Source organism: Acomys russatus, chromosome 27, assembly GCF_903995435.1.
Source record: "Acomys russatus chromosome 27, mAcoRus1.1, whole genome shotgun sequence".
Taxonomy (NCBI): domain Eukaryota; kingdom Metazoa; phylum Chordata; class Mammalia; order Rodentia; family Muridae; genus Acomys; species Acomys russatus.
The window spans coordinates 6,995,950-7,019,111 of record NC_067163.1 but is presented as its reverse complement, the minus strand read 5'-3'; the positions used below and the strand labels follow the sequence as shown (position 1 = coordinate 7,019,111).

The 23,162-nt window shown below is 50.3% G+C and overlaps 1 protein-coding gene across 1 annotated transcript in view; it reads right to left on the bottom strand.

The window, feature by feature from the left end:
* The window catches only part of Atp11a (ATPase phospholipid transporting 11A), a 106,333-nt gene that overhangs the window by 28,998 nt on the left and 54,173 nt on the right, over positions 1–23,162 (bottom strand). Inside the window, exons 3-16 of the mRNA XM_051169908.1 lie at positions 21,355–21,444; positions 20,498–20,578; positions 16,624–16,731; positions 14,257–14,385; positions 13,242–13,345; positions 12,894–12,944; positions 10,235–10,299; positions 9,562–9,643; positions 8,402–8,552; positions 7,428–7,625; positions 5,152–5,325; positions 3,763–3,932; positions 2,404–2,475; positions 1,936–2,009 (exon numbers count right to left, since the gene is read on the bottom strand). Of these exons, the coding sequence (XP_051025865.1) occupies positions 1,936–2,009; positions 2,404–2,475; positions 3,763–3,932; positions 5,152–5,325; positions 7,428–7,625; positions 8,402–8,552; positions 9,562–9,643; positions 10,235–10,299; positions 12,894–12,944; positions 13,242–13,345; positions 14,257–14,385; positions 16,624–16,731; positions 20,498–20,578; positions 21,355–21,444 (1,549 nt within the window). The remainder of the gene's footprint in view (positions 1–1,935; positions 2,010–2,403; positions 2,476–3,762; positions 3,933–5,151; positions 5,326–7,427; positions 7,626–8,401; positions 8,553–9,561; positions 9,644–10,234; positions 10,300–12,893; positions 12,945–13,241; positions 13,346–14,256; positions 14,386–16,623; positions 16,732–20,497; positions 20,579–21,354; positions 21,445–23,162) is intronic.

The window sequence follows — 23,162 nt, the reverse complement described above, 5'->3', positions numbered from 1 at the left end:
CCAGTAGGCAGAGACAAGTGTGTCCCTAAGCTTGAGGCCAGCCTGGTCTACAGAGAGTTCCAGGGGAGCCAAGGCTATACAGAGAAATACTGTCTCAGAAAACCAAAGCACAAAGATAATAATTTAAAAACCCCATGCCAGTGGCATCAAGGCTATAGAAGGGACAGGACATGGCTCATGTTCCCAGGAAGGTAGGGTTCACAGAGCCCTCGGAGAGACAGGTTCCTATGCCCCTGCACTGAGGAGACTTGCAAGTATGTGGAGCCTAAATTCAGGGGGCTCAAGAAGCTGGTGGAGACTTTCAAATGTCTGCCTGGGGTGGAAGGAAGGAGAGGCACACTTCTGGCTGAGGGCTGGGCTCAATTCCCAAGGCATAACTCTCCAACAGGCACCCACTGCCCTGTTCCCAGCTGGGAAGGACTAATGCTGTGGTGCGTACATAGGGAAGACGCTGGCAACAGAGACATGACCATTGTTCAGCATGTCCCCTGAAAGGTGCAGAAGAGTGGGGGGCCTCCGAGGGGGGCAGTCCACACCAGGCAGGAGGAATACTAGGCAGCTCCAGTGTGGATGCTGTGAATAACAGTGTATCCAGGAAGGCATTCGGGTGTGAGGGGAAACCACTTCACACCATGATCCAGGAAGGCATTCGGGTGTGAGGGGATACCACTTCACACCATGATCCAGGAAGGCATTCGGGTGTGAGGGGATACCACTTCACACCATGATCCAGGAAGGGGAAACACAGCTGGGCAGGAAGCCTATGGGTGGCAAAGGCAGGGCCTGAAACCGCAACCTGGGGTATACCACAGTGCGTGCTGGTCCACGGCCAGGAGACAAGTGGCTGTAAGGGGAGCCCTGTGAACGGCAGGGAGCAGGCAGCCCAGTTTGAGGCAGGGAGAGGAGGTTAGGGTTAGGCTCCTGTGGGGCTTCCTGTGGAGAGGGTGACAAGGGACTGACGGTAAGGCCTTCTAGACAAGATGCTGGCAGGGAAGGAGCCACCCAGAGCTACATGGTGGGGAGGAGGTGAGCGCCAGCTCACAGGGAGATCACATGTCTAAGTCAGGCAGAGTCACCTGGCCCAGGGGTCCCACTGTACCCACTCTTTCACCACCCAACACTAACCACAAACCAGAATGTGCAGCCCCAAATACAGATCCATTGTTACAATATCCAGGCAGCCAAGAGAGCCAGTGTAATTAGTATTCTAAGTTCTAGTACAGAAATGTCTGCAAACTCACTCTGCATGTCCTTAAATACAGCTAAAAACTTGTGCTGTTTTTGTTTTTGTTGTTGTTGCTGCTGTTTTCAGGACAGGGTTTCTCTGTGTATAGCCTTGGCTATCTTGGACTTGCTTTTTAAACCAGGCCAGCCTTATAAACTCACAGGGATCCTCCTGCCTCTGCCTCCCTGAGGGCTGGAATTACAGGTGTGTGCCACCTCGCCTGGCTCATGTGCTGTTTCACGTGTGGAGCAGAGCACCCATATGCTCTCAGACGATAAAGCATCTGTACGAGGCTCAGCCCAGTACTCGTTTCTTTCTGCAGTTGTTATAGAAGGGTTTGCCTATGCCTTTAACAGTGCAGTAACGGAGAAGGGGAGATAGCTCAGGTGGTAAGTTATCTGACTGCAAGCATAAGGACCTGCCTTCAATTCTCAGAACCCAGGGACAGGAGGATTTCTAGGGCTTGCTGGCCAGTCAGTCTAGCCTGCTCAGTGAGTTCCAATCCAGGGAGAGGCCTTGCCTAAGACGAAAAAAAAGGACGGGGCCATGCCTGAGGAAAGACAACCAAGGCTGTCCATTGGCCTGCACAAACACTCACCTGAGTGTACACTCACATGCACACGCACCTGCACACACACACACACACAGAAGTGGAACAGGTAGTCTGAGAGCCCCCACCTCCTGCACCGTGTGGTGAGGAGACACTTTACCTGTAGTTGACTTCACAATGACACTCATTCTTCTCCGGACAGAGTCGAAACTCAGAACTTCCAGCAGTTCAAACCTGAAACAGGGATGTGGGACGTCTCGTTCTCTGCTGCCAGCTGGGTGACTGCCAATGACAGCCACCTCTCCCTGTGCCCTACCCATACTGTGTGGATGCCCTGGGGTATGGACCTCACAGAATGCCCAGCTCTGGCTTGTGCTGGGATTAGTGCCTGGAGCGGAGACAGGTCAGCCCAGCTCTGGCTCCTCCCAGACGAGTAATGATACCTATGTGTCATTTGGAACATGCAACTCTTATGCCAAGTCCGAAAACCTCTAAGGGGGCCCACTGGAGCTGTTGTTGCCACTGAGGGCAGGTCCAGCGCAGACCTGACTCTCACTGGGCGCCTCACTTCAAAGGACGGGACACAGTTCACTCCCGGTGACACAGCTTCACAGAGACAGCTCCTCACCTCTCGATGTCATTCTCCCTGTTCAGGATTTCCATGTAATTATCCTTCAGTCTCAGGTACGTGAAACCAAGCCTGCAACAGAGAGGCAAAGCCTGCGCTTATCTGAAATCCAGACAGGCCTCCGGCACGGAGTCTTCATTTTACCTGAGGCAGCTTTCTTGCAGAGGGAGCATTTTCAGTAAGACAGGTGTTCAGTGCATTATAAAGCCAGGGCATAGGGACTCGGGTTCATTTACCACCTCAGAAGATGACCCCAAAGTGTGCAGCCCTACAGTGAACAGGTGCGCTCTGTGGTGTTGGTGGCTTGGGGTCAGCACCAGGTGTCTGGACCTCTCAGAGGCTATGCACCACAGTGTGAACAGCTAGGAGGACATCGCCCCTCGTGGTTAACGCGGCCACTGCAGGAGAGAGCTCCTCATGCACAGTAATTCTGCTCCCTCATCCTTTCTCCATGTTGCCACCATTTTGGGGCACAGCAAGGAACCCTCTGAGATGCTGGTGCTTTAACCCTGCCACCCAACCTCCAACTGTGAGAAATACATTCTGGGTTTGCTTTATTTCTGTTTTATAAATTATGCAGCGAAGACAGTCTGCCCTTGGTCAACCTAGCTATCTGACAGGACATGGGCCCATGGTGGCTACTCTAGGTGACGCTGCCCCACCCTCCCTCTACTGCAAAGACTAACACCTCCGGCCATGGGCACCTGCCAGGACAGTGAGGAGGGCCTGGTCTTGAGCCACCTAACAAAAAGATGGGACAAAATATGCCACCCAACCCAGCACCAGCTGCCAGACCAGGCAGGTGCTGGGAGTGTGGGAGCTGGCATCAGCTGAGAGAAAGACACCTGTGAAGAGAAGAGCTATAGGGACAGGGGGACAGCCTGACCTGACTTCTACTAAGTGCAGCAGCCAGAGCTTTACCCTACAAGCCAGCAGCCCTCCTGACGCTGCAGCCCTTTAACACAGCTCCTCACGCTGTGCTGACCCTAACCCTGACGTTACTCTTGTGCTACTTCATAACTATAACTCTGCTACTGTTATGAATCATAATGTAGGTGTCTGATATGCAAGCCCCAGGGAGTCAAGGCTCACAGGCTGAGCAGCACTACTATAAATGCTTCCAAACCTAGCCTCAAAAGCTGTGTGTGCGCACGTGTACACGTGTGTGTATGTGTTTGTGTGCGGGTGTGTGCGCGCGTGTTGGGGTGCCTAGTGAAGGCTCTGTCTAGATGGCCGCAAGCACAGAAAACACAGCAAGGAGAGCCACCTGCACAAAGCGTGCAAGAACAACTGACGTGTTGGGTGGCAGACCGGTTACCCCAACACTCTCTGAGCCCTAGGCCCAGCAGCCTGACTCACCTCTGAACACCTTCAACTAGCGCGACCTCATCTGGCGAGGACGAGATGTACACGCAGGACTTTGAGTCTGGAGATTTCTGGGGGCCATCTACGTCATCCCCGTAAGCGTCATCCTTCACCTGCACAGTGTGGCACAGGCAGATTGCTCTGAAGAACAGCTCCTCCCGCTCCTGTGGAGACAGGGGAAGAATGTGAGCAAGACGGCAGAGGGCCCACAGAGCAGAGCCCAGACCTCCCAGGGGTGAAGAGTTATTAGCTTGTCCCAGTAGTTACAAAGCAGCACAGGCCACTCCTTCCGACTCCAGTGTTGCCATGGCAACTCATGTGAGTATTAACAGGCAGTGAAGACTGAAAGAAGGGGTTTTGCATAGTGACACTCCTAGGAACAAGCAGGGCCTGGCTATGAGCGCACTCAGGAACGGCCATGTTGTGGTGGGGAAATGGGTCACCTATGCAATTGGCACACTCATTCCTGAGCACCCTCCTCGCCTGCTCCTGGCCACAGTACCCACGAGGCCATGGTGGATGGCTACCAGCAAGACACTGCACTCTGCATGACTTAGCCCCAGCTGTGTGCCTACAGCCGGATACTCAATCCTAACATGGTACTGAAAGAAGGAGCTAGGGGCCCCATGCTGCAGCTGAATTAATGTGCATGAGGTCATAGCAGGCTGCCCCAGATCAGCTCGGCTTCCTCAGGGCTGACTGCACCCTGTAGTCAGAGTTTGAAGAGTCTGAGGTCCTCAGTAGCTGGGCAGCACAGTGGCCAATGGTAGGCTTCCCTGACAACCAATGCAGTTGGTGGGAGTTGGGTGGGAACAGGAGGGTGTGACGCTGCTATGGCAGGTCTCGGCTGGGAGCTCAGACTGAAGGAGTGAGTGACCTGACTGTGAATAGCTCATTTATCACGAACAGGCCATGACTGGCTCTCAGTGGATGCCTCAGCTTTTGTGGTCATGCATGAAACATCTTAGTCTCGATACAAATGCTACTGAGAATTAAACCCTGACCAAGATACGAAGACCCAAGGCCACAACCTGTGTGTATGTGTGTGTGCACGCTAGCACAAGTGTAGCATATGAATCTCTATGCATGTAAATACGTATGTGTATGTGTCTTGGTGTGTGTGCGCATGTGTGCACATTTGTTTACATATGCAGCTTTGTACATACAAACTGCATATTCACATTATACTTAGCATATTGCTTGGCCCACTCGCACTCCCACTTTTGCTTTTGTGTTCCAGGTCAATTCTAGCAAAGGAATCTCTGTCAGGACCTCCTGCGCCTTGGAAGGGGATACGGCACCACAGTGAATTCTAACCATGACCTCACTGAGTGAAAGTGCCCTCCAACTTGCATGCCTCCACCCCGAGGGGCTACGACCTACCCTTCCACTGACACCTGGGGAAGAATCGATCATGTCAATGCCAGACGAGTCGGGAAGGACCTGCCCATTGCAGATGACATGAGGTACATAGACGTGGCCCTCGATGCAGCACTCCTTGAAGGCCATATTGTTCTCTGTAAGGGTGCCCGTCTTGTCTGTAAAGATGTACTCCACCTGAGGGTACCACACATGCAGGTTAAGTCACATTTAGGCAGGTGACACATCTTAGCCAAGCCTATTCTGAGAGTCTGCCCAGACAGATGCAGTATTATGTGTGGGTACTCATGGCACCCCCATCCTCACACTGGTGACAGATATGAGAGAGTAGTCTCTCTCCTCCCTTGCTTGCAGCTCCGTATTGAGCAGCTGAAGAAGAGCAGGAGCCCTCGGCTGCTGCAGATCTGAGGCAGCCTAGCATTTCTGCACAGGCTGTGACACTGGCTATGGACTGTTACATGTGGTCTGTGCTGTGACAGGATATGCCTTCTACCCGACTTGCCAAGAAACGTTGTCTGTGCCCTCTCGGCATCTGCGGGTGATCATCTGGGGCATACTCTCCTGCAGTGTGGTGTGGGCATTGTCGACTGAGCTGCAGGTGCCAACCCATCCTGGCATGCCAGGGAGAAGCCTCACTGGATCCTGTCATGTGATCACACCTGCCCTGTTGCTAGTTTGTCCAGGGGTTTTGCATCTGTGCCCATCGAAGAACTGCAAAAGGTATCACCTGCCCTACTAGACACAGGCTGCCCACTCCACAACCTATAGCGCATGCCACAGGCAGGGACTGCCATCAGAGGTGACACGTGACTCCACGCCTGACTCCTCAGGAGCCTGGGAAGCCTTTCAAGCCTCAGCTCCTCCTCCACATAACATGGACATGAGTGCTGACGTCACAGGGACAGGAGGGCCACACAGGAAAAAGTTTGAAGCACCTGCGTGAGGTCAACCTGGAAGGCAGTCGTTTCTGCTTCAGACACAGACACTGGTTGGTTGTGAGCAGTTTGACAGAACTACCATCTTGCCTGGTTGTGTAAATGGAGAGGCGTGCTCGCCCACATTCCAGGGCAGCCATTGCTTTGTGTATTCACCAGCTGGTCCTGACCTCAGTGGCCCAGGTCATGCAACACAGGCTGCAGCCTGCCTTGCTCAGGACAAGACAGAGTCAAAATCTGTGATGGACTCTAGGTTGGGAGAGGCGTCCTGCCCCAGAGCATCCCTTGACGTTCCTCTTACAATACTTCCTGACTGATTTCTAAAGACGCCCTCGAACAGACTGCATGCATCACACAGGAGGCGGTGCCTGAGACATCCTAGAGGAATGCATCAGAAAATCGACACATGCAGTGTCCTCTTCAGTAACCAAAGCTTTCCAAGGCAGGTGGGGGACATGTGCCTATCAGTCTACAGACTGTTTACATGGTGTTGCTAGGCAACCACAGGGGCAGCTGCAGTGTTTAGTTCAACAGGGCTTATTTATTTAAAAAACTGCCATATGCCAAATGTCTCTTCCCATGATGTAAGGCTCCCCCTGCAGGCTGGTGCTATGGCAAGAGTAGCCTTTCTGTGAAGCAGCACTGAGGTCTTCAGACAGCAGATGTGGATGGGTATCAGCCCTGTCCTCACAAGGTAAGGTCCCTGGACAGCTGCCCCCCATATTGTGATTGTCGCCTCAAACCTGTCACCTCATTCTGCACCAGTCTGGGAAGGCAGATCTCTCCTACCCACCCCTCCTGTGGACCCTGAGCTAAGGGACCTATATGGTTCTGAAGACCACGCATCCCTTAACTCTGCAATACTGCACCCCACAGCGCTGCCCCAGGGCTCTGTTTGCTCATCCAGCTTGCTGTGAGGTTAAAGGTCATATATACAAGAAGAAGGTAAAGCCTGAAAGCAGCAAGTGCAGGGACAGTGGCCTCACCAGGCTCCACCCTTGCTCAACTGTTAGGCCCAGAAAGAGTAGGAAACTCCAGGGGTTTGAGCTTATCCAAATGACCTAAAGCAACCAATTTTCCACATTATAAAGAAAAGAACCCTGCATTGATTGCTTTTATGTGAACCAAATTAAAAAATACACACGCAGGGGGGAAAACCCAGAGTAAAATGTCACTGCCTTTCCACTGCTGCCCGTACTTCTGACCTTCACCCACTGCAGCAACAGCACACAAAGGGTGCATGACCCGGGCCAATTACCTGTTATCAAAGAGATGCCCAGACCACTAGGACACAGCGGGTGGACACGGAGCTGGGAGCTCGAGTGGCCTCTGGGAGATACTGACCTGCCCCAACTCCTCGTTTAGGTCAGATGTGTTGACCAGAGGCCCTTCGCCCATTTCCTCGTCGAACATGTCTTCATCCCACGTGATGAAGTAGGAGCCAAGGAACTTCTGCATCTCCACCGTGACGTACATGGACACCGGGATGATGTAATTGAAGAGGACCATGAAGGCTAGGAAGTCAGTGAAGGCCCTGAGGAACTGACAGTGCCAGCTGCATGAGGAAGGGCTGCATGGCCGGTGGAGGGGTGGGGAGGGACAGGCACAGGAGCTCACACTAGCCACGCCAGGATAAACAGACGCCACGCTAAGTAGGGCCCAATGGGAATGCCGCCCTTGAGTATTCCTGATGTCCCTCTGTCTCTAACAATCGCCCAGCTTATGAAGACATGGGATCTGGCAATATAGTGACTTTGACTTCAAACTCATGGTCCCCCATCTCAGCCTTGCTCTGGGATTACGGGAACACACCGTCACACTCAGCTCAGAGTGACTGTTCTGCATACTTTATTCCTGTCCTTTAAGCTATCAAGGAGAAGCAGTCAGACAGTTGGAGCACAGCCTCATGGGGGTGTTTGCTTACACACAATGGCTACATGTGCACATGGCCCTGATGTGCCCTCAGTGTACAGAGGCTTATGCTTGCAGATGCCCCTGCTCTGAGGTCAGAGCCTGTGCTCACCTAGTTACCACAAAAAGTGTATTTATCTCAATGGTGGTATGCTGAGATTTGGAGACATCAACATGATTTTGGTCTTTATACACTTCCTGTGGGAAAGAATACTTTCCACACGTGTACCTCCTAGTCCCCAAGGACAGCAGGCAGCTCACACCTACCCACACCAGGTGCCAGTGAGGACACCTGTCCTAAGCTCTGGCAAGGCTCCTTCCTGCCTGAAGCAAGTTCACCTCTCTAGTTTTCTGACACCACGGCCTAAGGGTCACCTCCCTCACACACACAGGATGTGCGTCCATACCAGATTTCTCTGGCGCTCCGACTCGGTCTTCTGGTTGTACCATGGCTCATCTCGGAAGGGGTCACTCTGCCACACGTACTTCAGCACCGTGTTGATCAGGGCCTTGCTCACCAGGATGCAGAGGTACACAATCAGGAACGCGTTCATGGACCTAGACAGAGAGATTCCAGCCTTCAGAGGCCGCTCTGCTTCCTCACCATGAAGGGACAGCACACGACACTCAGCAATGCCCTAGAAGGAGGCATACAGTCTGACCCAGTGAGATGAAACTTCAGCTAGCTCACAGGCCGCCTTTGCCAATGCTCAGGACACCGGAACAGAGCCACGGGGAGAAAGGGAAAGCTGCGTGCTGCCATGTGGCTGACAAGCCACTCTGAATCATGGGAACTCTGCTGCTACAGAACAGGAGCGGCCAGAGCTGGCTTCGTCCACCATCAGGCACCACCAAAGCGAGTACCCAAAGAAGTGCCCGAGGGGGAAATGCCTGTGTGGAGTCAGGGCAGGGCAGACCTGGGGAGAGGTTCCGTTTTCACGGTCTGCTTCTGAAGCCCACACATAGCACACAGACTTCTGCAAGCAGAGCACTCTGACTGATGAAAAGCCCTTCCCCGTTCTCACACTTCACACAGTGCAGACAAGCCCAGGGACAGCCTCCTAGGGTCACCTGCTAGCACCCTGCACGTGGTGACTAACTAGCTCCTGGCGCTTCACTTTGCGACAGCAAGCAGGACAGCTCTGACAGGGGCAGGGATGACAAAACCTTTCTCGTAAGTCTAACCACCGTCCTGACAGTTGTCACAGTGAACTCAGTAAATCCACATCAGAACACACTTGGTTCCCATCAAGTGCCCTGGTTAAAGGGGCTGAGTGTTACCCCCATTCTGAGGGTTGGCTGGATCACTGTGTGGGGATACAGACATCTGTCATCAGGGAACTAGGACGCTGGGAAATGACTTACTGCGGCGAGTTAGCGGACAGGAGGGTGCAGCTGTTTATCTTACCAGGAGGGAGACAAGCAGTCCCTAGACTAATGGGCTCTGCAGTCAGTAGCCCCAGTCCCTGGAAGAGTGGGCCTCTGAGGACACTGTGGGCCCTGAGGACACTGCGGCATCTACAGAGCCAGTGATGGCTGGAAAGGAGCAGCAGGGGAGTGGCCTTACTTTTCCACAGCAGACCTCTTCTGGGACTTGGACTGATAGTTGAGGGCCATCTTGGTCTCCATGCCTGTGTAGATAGCCACACCTAGAAGCAGAAGAGTCTGTGATGTCCACACTCAGAGAAAGGATGCTCACACCAACAGGTCACACGCCCAACTTTAACCAGCAGGCAAGCTTCCTGACCCATGTGGCTGGATTCTTCATGTTAGGGCTTTTCCTGCACAGGAGCTAATCTGCACTTATATTCTTTAGCGCCAAATACTGGGTAATCTGGCAGCAGGGCACAGTGTGTTATCATAAAAGTTATTTCAGAAAAAAAAAAGGTTTTTTTTCCGTATAGTTAAACAGGACACTGTTGATGGGAGGTACGGACAGTGATGTGCAGACTTAGAGAAGCCCCTGCATTGCGGTGCTTCGGAGCATTTTCCTGGCTACAGCATCATGTTCCTTTGTCGTGAACTACAGTCCTCAATAAGCAAGCTGTAGCCTTCACTGTCGTGGCTCTGTGGGCTCAGGTTATACAACACTTATCTCTTAGCAAAAGTCACCCTCTACCTCAAGTCTGGGGTTAAGGCATCTGGTGGCTTCTAGGGGTGCTGCGGAAGACTTTTGCTTGCTTAGTATATCCCTGATTTTAGAAATGATTACTATTGGTTTGCGAATTAAAAATATTTACCGAAGATCTTCTCGGTGTTTTTGAGTGTGGCTCCTCTGAGAAGCAGGTTTTCTGATCCTAACGGCCTGGAAGATAAGGAGACCAGAGCAGTGGACACCCAGGTGAAAACCAAGTCAGTCGCCTAAGAGCAAGTGGCGTACATGCATCTGCTCATACTGAGATCACCCAAGTCCATCTGCACAAGCCCTGGGCGTCCCTGAGGTGGGGACACTGTGTGCTGGACTGTATCTAGTCCTCTGTTTTCCTGGCCTGCCACTCATATGCCCTGGACCTTCACGGTGGCATCAGAGAGGCCTCAAGGCAGTAGAACTCCCCATCCTCGAATAACCAGGTGCTTGCATGTTTCAGTGACATTTCCTCCAGGGGCCACAGGGAGAGTCCTCAGATGGGATCCCTATCTGAGCCAGCTGTAACACCTAGGGACATCAGAAATGCCACCTAGACCTACTAGGTGGGTCAGGGCCAGCAACCCTCTCCCAACACACCTCCCATGTGAGGAGCTTGCTAGAGGACCTCAGAACGATCGGAGAAGGCTAACGTTCAGTCATTCCCACTCACACTTCGGCTGCTTCCCTCCCGTCCTCAGGACGCGGAGACTCCTACTTTCACATTTTTGAGGGCAAAGTGAGGCTAGGGCTCTGGGCCTCAGTAGTGGGAGTTCTGCATGCAGAGATCATTTGTAGGAAAGTGGCTGGCTGTAAGCCTCCCTTCCAAGCAGTAAGGGAGAATTCAAAGAAGCAGAACTAACTGTGCAAATTCCACTACCGCTCGCATATCCCAGTGACCCACTGTGTGTCAGAGGGAAGCCTGTCTGCCTTTAACTTACATGCTTTCGTGTCTGCCCTCTGGGATGGATGAGAGCGCTCCCAAGGCCAGTGTGTCTGGCCAACACAGTTCAGATTGCACCCTACAGGAGGCCGGGGAGGAAGGCTTCGAGCTGCTCAGGCACCCCACAAGGCTGTCAGCAGGCAACTGGCGGCTCCTTCGGTCTGACAGCCACTGACAACACAGCTCCCCCGGCTGTACTGTGCTGTCAGCTTCTGTTAGCAACTTGCTTACAATAATTCATGTCATAAGCGTTAATGAGAACAAATGGCCTCACCTTAAATGGGTCTCTGAGAGCTCTAAAAATAACTTACTTGACAAAATGCTTTGCTTCTAGTGTGGATAGATGGAAGAAGAGATATAATTGAGTAGACTGGGAATTTGCTTGAAGGACTGATAAAAGCAAACATTTTCCTCCTGTTTATTACTTCTCATATTTATATTAGAATACTTCTAATATTTATAAACATCTTAATAACCTAAATTATACAGTGAACAGTCTTGCTGTTGAGAGGCTAAGCATATAAAGAGCATTAGGATCATGGTCCCCAGTTTCGGGCCATAGCTCCACCTCAGTGTGAGCTCAGGGTCCAAAGCACATGCTCCCTTGGCTTCACTGACAGCAATGAGAACACACTTCATTTACTCCTTCACCCAAAACAGAGCAGCTCTCCACACTGTCTAGTCTCCAAAGCAGTGAGGAACTCTTCTTTGGAAACCAAGTAATGCCCTCTACAAGTTACCACCCTGCTAACCTGCTGGTGGACAATTACACAAAAGCAAGGTAAGACCTGGAATGGCAGCACTAGATGCGACCCAACACTCAGGAGGCTGTGGCTGGAGGATCGGGTGTTCAGGGCCTTCCTAGCTAACCCAAGAAAAGATCTCAAAAATAAATAACATAAACAAACAACCTAACCACTAAAAACTATGCTAAGAAGTATGCTAAAAAGCATGCTAAGAAGTAACGCAGACTGCTCCCTTAAAGCAGCGGTCTCCTGAGTCCCATGGGAGACAAGCCAAATATATATGCTCCGGCGACTATTGATTCTGTGGTACTTCTCCCCTAAGAAGTGTGCTCTGCTTCCGGGAAAATGTCTCCTTTATCGCACAATAATACCAGGATATCAATATTTTGGAAACTGCTTAAATTGCAAGAAAAGACCAACTTTACAACCTCCCGAAAGCCCATTTCCTAAGCAACAAACCCAAACGCTTGCTCATCACACACGGCCGATCTAGCAACCTGAGGAGACAGCTCTCTAGTGGAGCACAGGAGGTGCATGGCAGCAGGTGGTGATCAGCTGGGAACGTGTGAGGTGCTTCCCAGGGCCAGTACCAGGCTGCCTCTCAGCCTCACCAGCGCCCTGATGGCTGCTCTCTCTTAGATGCATGCCCTGACTGTGGCAGTGGTGTTGGTGCAGGAGGCCCACTAGCACACACACACGGTGCCTCCATGCAGGTAGCAGGTCCCCTCATCCTAGTTGGGCCTGGAAGAAATCCTGAGCATCTCAACCCAATAAGAGCCACAGGAAGGCTATCTCAGACAGGCCTTTGTACTGGAAACTTCTGATTTCACAGCACATGAAGGTGGCTCTCACAGATGGTTTGGGCCCTGCGCTCATTAAGAATCATCCCATGGTTTCTGACCTGGGTCAGCAGGAGAAGCTACCCACTGGCAGTGCTGTGGGTGAAGGTCCCAGAATCCTCACTACACTGACACGCACAGACAAAACCCCAGAGTCAACACGGCACAGTGGAACCTGCTTGTGAGACAGAGCCCTGCCTTTGAAATCATCAAAGAACAAAGGCCTCAGTTCCTGAGAAGACTCACCTCACCACAGGGTCGTTCAGGTCGTTGTAAACATTGATGCGCCCCACAAACCTGGCAACAGAAAAGGTCATTTGATTACTGACAGCACCAGTGGGGCCTCCAGTCTGCAGCACAGCTGGCTCACCCTGCCCTGCAGCATGGCGGGTGGTAATTGAGCCACTCAGCTCTTCCTTCCTTCTCATCTAACTTTCCGTGTTTCTTCACCTGTGGCTTACATGACATTTCTTAACCCACAGATAGAAATCATTTCCTCGTGGGGAAGCCACAGGTCTGTGTGGCGCTGGTCGACGGCAGCAGGTACCGTTTCAGCAGTGCCCCAGTCTTCCCTGGTCAGTGTGCTCAGCTTACTTGTAGAGGTCAGGCTGCGGCTGTTCACACTCGATGGTGGCGTGCAACCCGTCCACATCCTCCTCTGTGTGGAAGCCCTTGGTGTCCTGCACTGCGTAGTGAGTCTGCAGAGGAGAGGAACATGAGCTACATCCCAAACCTCACCCCACCTGGCTTCTGGAACCCACCCCAGAATTTGTTCTCCATGCACATCCTGTAAGCCCTACTGTGAGTCTGGGTGCAAACGGTCATGGAAAGATGAGACCGTGCTATTGCTCTGTTTTTGGGTGACAGGAGCCCTGACTCTCAGTGCTTCTGACTCCCAGCATCCTTTGCCAGCAAGACAAAGGGCAAGCCAGGGACTTCCTTAAACCTGATATTTGGTGTACCTGACCTGGTTAAGACTTATTAAGCACTGTGTGTTCCTCCTCTTTTAGGCGATGCCAGAAGCATCAGTTGGTCTTATTTTCCAAATCCTGCGGCTAGATGTCCTCCTGTCCCTGCTCTGTGCAGCTGTTCAGCTGTTCGGACCAGAAGGTCCCTCAAATCTGAACTAAGTGTGCATCACCCCCCAGAAGGCTGCTAGGCCATTGCAGCTAAGCTATCTTTCAGATGTCAGCGCGAATTGAGAATTGCATTTCTAAGCAGACACCAGCTGGCACTGTGCTGCTGTCCAGGGCCACACGGCCTAGAGAGCACCTGTGGGGACCATAGTTAAGTAAACATAGGCCTGTTACAGAGAAACCCTATCTTGAAAAAACAAAACAAAAATGTAATAATCTCCTTAAGTCTTTCACTGGGTGACAACAAGTGTGTCTGCCCACCTCAGATGGCGATGGTCACAAACATTAAAGGAGGAAAGAAGAGAGATGGAAACAGGAGAGAGCAAAAGAGGAAAGGTTAGAGAGCACAGCCCTCCAGTGAGCTCTGCGACCACAGAAGTGCTACACCCAGTCTACACCCAGGATGTCAGATGTGTCGCCAAAGGCCAATCTGGCTAAGACCGTGAGCTGCACCCCAAACCCAGGCACGTTACTTTATGGCTCGACTCTCCATCCAAGCTGGCTGTGGTGACATGGCACGTCCCATCGGCCCGGTTGCTGGAGAGAAAGATCAGGTCACAGGGAAAGGTCTCATCTTCCTTCACCATGACAATGTCCCCAACCTACGAGACACAGAGAGAACAGTCACCGAGAGGCCACCTTTGTGTGACAGCTGTAACTCACTCTCCTACTACATACAGACTGTGCTAACACACTGCCACAGTGCCTTAGGACGCTGACCCACATAGAGGCTTTCTTCTGCAACAAGGCTTCTCTGAGCTCTGTGAGCCACGGCAGACCAGGGCAGCTGCAGGGCACAGCAGGAAAGAATGTGCTGCCATGAAAATGCAGACAAATCTCTCTAACAAGATTTTCACTACTTCAGACCAAGAAGGATGAACTCATGTTTGGTTAAAGTAGATGAGAGTGAAGTAGCCGTTGGTGGGCCTCCATTCAGACTAGTGTTTTCCAAGCCCCCATTTCCAAGCCCCAAGTCTCGGGCGCCCCCATTGCTGAGCTGCCAGGATCAGGCCATCAGGACAGATGGCTGAACTGCAGGTTAGCCTGCATGTGACCAGTAACTACCGCAGTCACCCAGCTTTGCATCTGTGTCTTATTTCTTCAGCAATGTGGGCATCTCTGTGACAGCTGGGAGCCCTTTGTCAATCATGAAGACTGTATCACACAGGGCGGCCTGCAGTGGCTGTAGGACCTCGCTGGTGGTTGACAGCCTTGCTGTCCCCTATATAGGGCCAGAGCATCTCAAGAGTTGGACACATAACACAGCCACGCATGCTCACAGCGAGTTCTGAGAGTCTAGGTTTGGTTGTCTCCCCTGAACCTCATAGGGCTTCACAATTCAACCACCAGCTGAGTTTTTATATCACAAGAAACAAAATCTAGCTTCACACAAAAGCTCACGGCAGCTTTGTGGCAGAGGCTGGAGGTAGGCATGTGTCTTCCGGGGTATGAGTATGTGTGCTCAGAACACACGTCGAGGGCTCTGGGCAGGAGCAAGAAAGAAGGCACTACAGAGGCCCGCCATGCGCTGTGCAGAGGCCTGCAGTGTAGAGGCCCGTGTGGATGCAGATGAGAGCAGGGGGCTGGCGTAGGTGAAAAGACTCCTCTCAAGAGGACACACCCTTCCTGGAGTGAGGAATCTCAGAGCCAGATAGCCTGGAAAGTATCAAGAAGATCTCCCCTACAGCTTACAACACAGGATCCAACAATAATGGCTAGAGGAAAATGAAGGGCAGAGCTCTATCCTAGGAGCCTCTTGTACTTTCTAAGAAAGAGGCATCTGGTCTAGGAGCTGCAGTGGAGACCACAGGAAAGCTTGGTTCTCCCTGCTCCTGCCATGAAGCCAGCATATTACTATTCAGTTCTAAACCCTGGGTACCAGATACTGAGCTGGCGCGTCTCCACAGGGGCTACTGCATTACAGATGCACTCTCCTGCAACAGACACCATTTAGGTCTGCTTTTAAAAAGAAGTGATGGTCTACCTTCAGGCACGGGAGACTGCAGAGGAAAGCCCATTGTTACATAAACTGCACTTAGGCCAGGACCTGCGTACGTTAATGTGGATGTGGTGCCGGGCAGCCTTCTCCTGGGTTAGCCCCATTTGCGCTGAGCCCGAGCCTTCTGAGTCCTGGCTCTAAGAGAACATCCCACGCTCACCTCCCAGGAGGGAAGGCTCTCTTGGAAGCAGTGACACATGAGACGACATTTCAAAAATGCTTAAAACCCACGCTTACACAGGCGTGTATCAAGAGATTAATACATGATTGGGGCCAGCAAACACACACATATGTCTGTGATTCTTGGACGTGGTGTGTGTGTGGCTGGGTACCGTGGCCACATCTGGAGACACCCCCTGCCCTCAAGCAGCTGGTGTCAGGCTGGGTTAAGTGAGATTTGTCCTATTCCAGGGCTGGCCGTCCTCGCTGACTGACAGGCTGTTATCAGGAGAGCAGTCAGGAAAGATAATAGAGCTGCCTACGAGGGAGGGAGGTGGGCTGGGATGAGGCGTGGCATGGAGAGGTACCAGGGAGAAGAGAGACAGGAAGAGAATGAGTCCGAATTTACAGTCAGGTGATGATGGTCAGGGCTGGGATGTGACCCAGAGACAAGCTTTCAAAGCCCCACTCTGTCGCCTACACAGGTGCTTTCAAGTGGTCAGTGCAGGCAAAAAGGCAAGCTGCTCCAAGGACTTAAACCATTCCAACTTTCAACCAAATGAGACCGGGCAGTGCAGCTACCCAGCAACAGAAGCATTAATGGTCAAGCCTGCTTTGAAAAGTTACTTTAACAATGATTGTGAAAAACATTGGTAAGCCAGGCAGCTGTGGCTCCACTTACTCTCAGCTTCCGGCTCTGCTTCCGGACCAGCTTGCCATGTTGAATGAAGTGCACAGGACACTGGTTCATGGCATTGTCTGCCTTGTGTCGAAGCCAGTCTTCATAACCCTGAAATCAGAGAGACAGAGAGAGGAGGTGTTTGTGGCTATGCATGGTCTAGCCTGGGGTGCTCTCCCATCTCTTACGCTGCTTTATCTTTCTGTAGTTATAACTGATGAAATCTTTGCAACTAAACTTCCATACAAACCCAAGATCTATTCTTGGGAAAAATTCCTTCATGAGAAATGTCTCAGGCAAAAGATGAGCCAGGCTTCAGGATTCTGCAATGACATGAAGTCTTTCAGTGGCTCGGCAGGCCCCAGGTACAGACAGTGCTTGCCAGCCATGCCCTCCTCTTTTTTGAAGGTTTGCTCTGCAGACCTTCAGAAGCTGACGTAATGGGTCTGAAAATAGAGGCACATTGGTTACAAACCTGCATTTCCAGATGACTACCAAGTGAGACATGAAAGATCAACCAACAGTAACTATCTCGCTTTTCTTTTTTCAAGTTATTATTTTACATAAGGTATCTTCCTGGTTGGTTTTTTTGCCAGCTTAACACAAGCTAGAATCATCGAGAAAGCGCTTCTGTAAGAGTGGCCCATAGGCAAGTCTGTGGGGCATTTTCTTGATTAATTATTGATAGAGGAGGCCCATCTCACTGTGAGTGGTCCTGAGTTGTATAAGAAAGCAGACTGAGGAAGCCGGGAGGAGCAAGCCTGTAAGCAGCACCCATCCACGGCCTCCACAGACCCTTTCTTCCTCAAGCTGCCTTTGGTCATGGTGTTTTAACACAGAAAAAGAAAGGTAAGACAAGCTCATTATGTGTTTGAGGCTGGTCTGGAACTCAGTATTTAGACTAAGCAGGCCTTGAACGCACATATCCTCCCACTCCGAGTGCTAGGACAGACATAAGGTGTGGATCACTATGCCTGCCCTAACGCTGAGTAACTCACACACTCCTCAGCTTCATAGTCCTTAAAATTTCAAAATTAAGTAATAACAAATCTCAACAAATTCTTACTATCTTACAGCAAGAATCAAAAGGTCTCCTAAACATAACACACACACACAGACACACACAGACACACACACACACACACACACACACACACACACAGTGGAGACTCCCACACCTGTACAACTCTAGAGTGAGTTCTAAAGCCAGCCACCTGAAGTGCCTGCTGCTGGGTGGCTGCGCTGCTCTTTCTTGGGAAAGAATTTATGTAGAAGCTGCCATTCTTCAAATTATCCAGCTGTCTCAAGTAAAAAAGTGGCTTCTAAATCCTGACATGCAAACTCACACCGTCCGATGCTCTGCTGCTGCAGAACCAGTTAGAACGTATGAAGCAGCCCAAGGAACTCCTCTAAAGATTTATGAATAGCTTGTCAGTTCATGAAAAGATCGCCAACTTCACTGGCCATCAGGGAAATGTGAATCCAGACACCACCAGGTGCACACTGAGATAGCTATGATGAGCTGAGAGCACATCAGTAGCAGAGCTTGCAGACCACAGGTGCACATGATAGCTATGATGGGCTGAGAGCACATCACTAGCAGAGCTTGCAGACCACAGGCAGAAACTGGTTGTACAGGGAGCCATCTGGCCAGTTCCCTAGAAGCTTATAGTAATTTTACCTATAGTCATATCTCAATAATTAAGGGTTACATCCATTAATCTACATCCGCCCATCGATACAATATATACATTTTTTGTTAATTAAAAATAAATACATAGGGAGAAGAGGGAAGGAAAAATCAAAATAAATAAATATATAAAGAACAAGGAACAAAGAGCAAATTAGTGCCCACACAAATGTTCTGAGCAGTGTGCTTCACCGGTGTTAAAATAAGCAGAGGCCAAACATGCACAGACAGACTGTGGGATAAGCTAATGGGGTCTGAGCACACCTGCCCTCTCAGAGCATTACTCATTTATGACAGGATCGAAGCTCTGACAGGCTACAATGTGGGCCAATCTTGAGAACACTATTGCTACCTGGAAAAGACAGTATGTCCCTTAGACAGCGGTCACAGGTACTGTCGCTGGGCGCCTTTATCTCACAAGGGTCAGCAGAAGCCCTCCAGAGGGAGGCAGTTGATGCTCTGGCTGGAGCCCAGCTGCTCTGGCCGGCTCAGCACGCACACGCCTGCTTTCTTCTCCTATTCAAAGGCACCAAACCAGTGACCCACTGATAATAACTTGTTTCAACCTGAAGCAAAGCCAGCTCACTACAGCGGTGGCTCTCACTCAACTTATGGGTGTGACCCCTCTGGGGAATTAAACAACCTTTCCACAGCGGTTGCCTGAGACCATCAGAAAACAGATATTTACATTACAATCCATATAAGCAGCAATAGCACGGGTATGAATTAGCAATGAAAATGATTTTATAGTTGACGGTCACCACGACATGAGGAGCTGTATTAAAGGTTAGTCTTTACTTCCCTGTGAATCAGCTGAGACAAACGAGACTGCCCACCTTGAATGGAGGCGACCCCTTGTGGCAACATAGGTACCTGCCTTCCTGCCTGAGCTTTTCTTTTTTAATTTTAAAATTAATTTAATTAAAAATTATACAAATATTTTAGAACTAAACATTTAATCCTAAAATGTATGTGAAAATATAAAAGGCAAAGGCCCAAGACAGCAGACTTTTTCCATTTACACATTTAACTTCAAATTTTTACCACAGGCTTACAGTGTGAGGCCAGTGTATTGACAACCTAGTGATGGAGGCTTACAGTGTGAGGCCAGTGTATTGACAGCCTAGCGATGAAGGCTTACAGTGTGAGGCCAGGGTATTGACAGCCTAGCGATGGAGGCTTACAGTGTGAGGCCAGTGTATTGACAGCCTAGCGATGAAGGCTTATAGTGTGAGGCCAGTGTATTGACAGCCTAGCGATGGAGGCTTACAGTGTGAGGCCAGTGTATTGACAGCCTAGCGATGAAGGCTTACAGTGTGAGGCCAGGGTATTGACAGCCTAGTGGTGGAGATGCATCAGTTGACAAAATTCATATGGACATAAACCCTCAAAACAGAGATGAAAAGGTTTTTTTCATCAACTGTCATTGAATATTGATATGCAGAATAAACACACCTGCAATTTAGCTTATATTGTATCACATTTAAAATTTAACATAAAATGTTACCTAAATTACCAATTAAAATTAGAAAACTTTTGAGGAAACAATAGGGTAAATGTTGAGGCACTTAGATTATGTCTCAGTCTTCACTGTGCTGTCTTGTAGCTAGTATTAGCTCAGAAAGTACGAAGGAAATCCCTCTACCCCACACAAAATAAACAAACAAATAAATAACACCATGGGAAGGCATGTTAAAGGGATACAGAATCCAACCGAATGAACTAGTCAAGGCTAAAGCAAGAACAATTTAAACACTGAAACATTATTGGATTATAGGCCAAATTTAAAACAAATATTTATAAATCCATATTGATATTGGCAAAGCATTGAATAAAAGCAAATGGCACTAGACGAGTCGTCTGTGAGTCAGATCTGCAACCACGTGCACACGAGGTTCTGAAGGAGACAGGGCATACTCTGCACTCCTCAGCTGCTAAGAGGGTGCCTAGTCACCTGCTTCCCAAGCACAGACTATGAAAGGGGCTGCACAGTAAGGAGACACGGCAACTGTATTGCAGGTGCATGATGGAGTCAGACTGACGCCCTCATAGTAAGCCAAACTGACGGCACAGACTCGTGACGTTAAAAGATGCCACTGCACATCTGCAGCCCCCCTTGCAAACATCTTACGCCAAGCTCAGACCACAAGAAACCACCCAGAGTATTCGAGCCTGTGAGAGTCTTACCTGCTTGATGGCTGTGACAGTGATGACGAAGAAAAGTGGGAGCCCGCTCGTCACTGGACTTGTGGGTGTGTCGATGATCAACTGTGGTGAACACAGAGCCATGAGCATGGCTTAGCAACCTCAGACAGCAGGCTGGCCTGGCCCCACCTTTCCCAACACCAGCTTCTATCTACCTCAGACAGTAGGCTGGCCTGGCCCCGCCTTTCCCAACATCAGCTTCTATCTACTTCAAAGCACTTTGCTGGTTTCCTCATTGGCTAGCAACCTGGACAAGAGGGTCTCCACCCTGTGTTAGTGACTATGATGCCGAGGGAGGCTCCTTAATTAAGGGGTGTGCTTAAAAAAAGCATGTCACTGGGTGGCGAGGACAGCACATATGACACTGGATATGTTGTTCCATTCAGTCCATTCTGAAGGTGTCACACTTGGGTTAGCTCTGCCAGCTCGTGCTGGAGAGGTCTGAAAGTGGTTTGTGGCCATCCTTTGAATAATTCAGAAAATGTTACACTGCTATTCTGCAGGCTCTCCTCCGCCCACACCCTTGCTGTGTTCCTGTCTCTCTGTGTCTCTGGACGTTCAACTGCTTTGCATTTTTCTGAGTTATCAAGAACGAGGAGGTGGAGGTGCTGGGTGTGGCTGGAGACCTTGCCCTGACTCCTCTTGGGGCTGGGAAGTGGCCACAGGAAGCTTCACTTAAGCACAAGGATGTGCAGGGTGTTCGGCTGAGCTAAGACTCAAAACACAGAATGACTGGCAGATGAGGGTTGCTGAAGCCCTTGCTGATTTTAGTGACTGCATGTCACTTACTTGAGAACCAAATGACATTTGCTGAGACAGAAAGCCGGGCCTGTCCTTACCTGCACCAGGAAGATGATGAGAAAATAAAAGTTGGCTATTCTTCTGAATTGTTCAAATAAGTTCTTGGGTATGAAGTTCCAAAACGTGTACTGCAGAAAACAAAAGCAAAGACGGCCACTTTACGTGGTGGTGCACTGCATATCAGCAGGGAAGGAGTGCAGAGTAGAACGGGTTTAGCCTTAGAAACAAACTCACCAGAATTTAGATTATTGACATTTTGTCAATTTTTTACAATGCTCTAAGGCAAGCTGCTAAGACAGAGTGTACCCTCCAAAGTCACTATGTCCTCACGGCCTGGCCCAGCAAGTCAAGGCGGAGAGCAAAACACTCCGCAGTGACTGCAGGTACAGAGCCTGTCATCACCCAGGGCCCAGGGGAGCCTTGGCACATCTCTAGTCCTGAGTTGCTATGTCCTCTTGCCTCGGCTTTGCTGTCCAGTACACCGTGAGATGCAGCAGAGGGGACAGAGACCGAGCTGCCCAGAGGCTGCTTCCCTGACGGCAGGGCCTGGTGTTCACACTACAGGTGTCGTGAGGGCCCTTTGCTGTATTTACAGGGTGAGCAAAGAGGGTGGTTCCCACACTACAGAGTCTCCAAACTGACTACTGTTGTGAGAACAGTGGCTACCCTCTACATGTCCTTTATGCTGTGGTGCTAGGCAACGTCATTTGCCTTTTCATAATGTCACTGATGGGGACGCTGATCAGGGCTGTCAACAGGATCAGCTTTTAACATCACCGTCTTCCTGCCATGAACACGGATAGTTTCCCTCTGCTCAGAGGGTCTTTCTCTCGTGGCAGTTGTGCAGCTTTCCTCGTGACTCTTGAGTTTTAGTGTTCTTGTCTGTGTGACATACATGCTGGGAAGGACGAAGCAAAGCTCAGAGCCCTGGTGGCAGCAGGTGCTCAAATATGATGGAGGCTTAAGTTCTAGAACTTGACAGGCATCAAACGCATAACCTCCCGCTTCAGCTGTTGGTGAAACATGCCTTTCCCCTTAGCCGAGCCAACCAAGCAAACTCCACGCCTGTTAGCGTCCCAAGGGAAGACACCTGTGATGGCAGCCTCAGTCTCACAGTTCTGGGATGAACACTGGCTGGTCTATTGTTTTTTATACTTTTTTCCCTGTAATTCCATCACCAAATGGAATTATTCCAAGGCTGCACTCTATGAAGCCAGCTTTCTCCCTGTGCCCAGGCCAAAAGTCATTACTTGCTCATCAGTTAGTCAAACTATTCCCAGTGCCCACATCCAGAGGCTCACAACTGCCTGTAACTGCAGCTCTAAAGGATCTGACACCTTCTTTTGGCCTGCACGGGTACCTGTATCTACACATGCACCTCTCTCTCTCTCTCTCTCTCTCTCTCTCTCTCTCTCTCTCTCTCTCTCTCTCTCTCACACACACACACACACACACACACACACACACACACACAGACACTCTCTCTCTCTCTCTCTCTCTCTCTCTCTCTCTCTCTCTCTCTCTCTCTCTCTCAGCACTGAGGAGGCAGAGGCAGGTGGGGATCTTTGAGTTCAAGGCCAGCATGGTCTACATAGTAAGTTTCAGGACAGCCAGGATCTTTGAGAAACCTTGTCTTAAAACAAAAACCCTTAAAAAAAAAACCCTGAAAATATTGTTACTTAGCAATAAAGTTATAATGATGGAAAGTTCTTAATATCCAATGTTTCCTCTGTTGAAATATTTACAGGTCACAATGCCCTGGCATCAGGATTTCCTTCAGGACAATCTCAGAGGCTACAGAGGGGCCAGTGCAGCAGGTGGACACAGTCCAATGTGGTAACCAAAC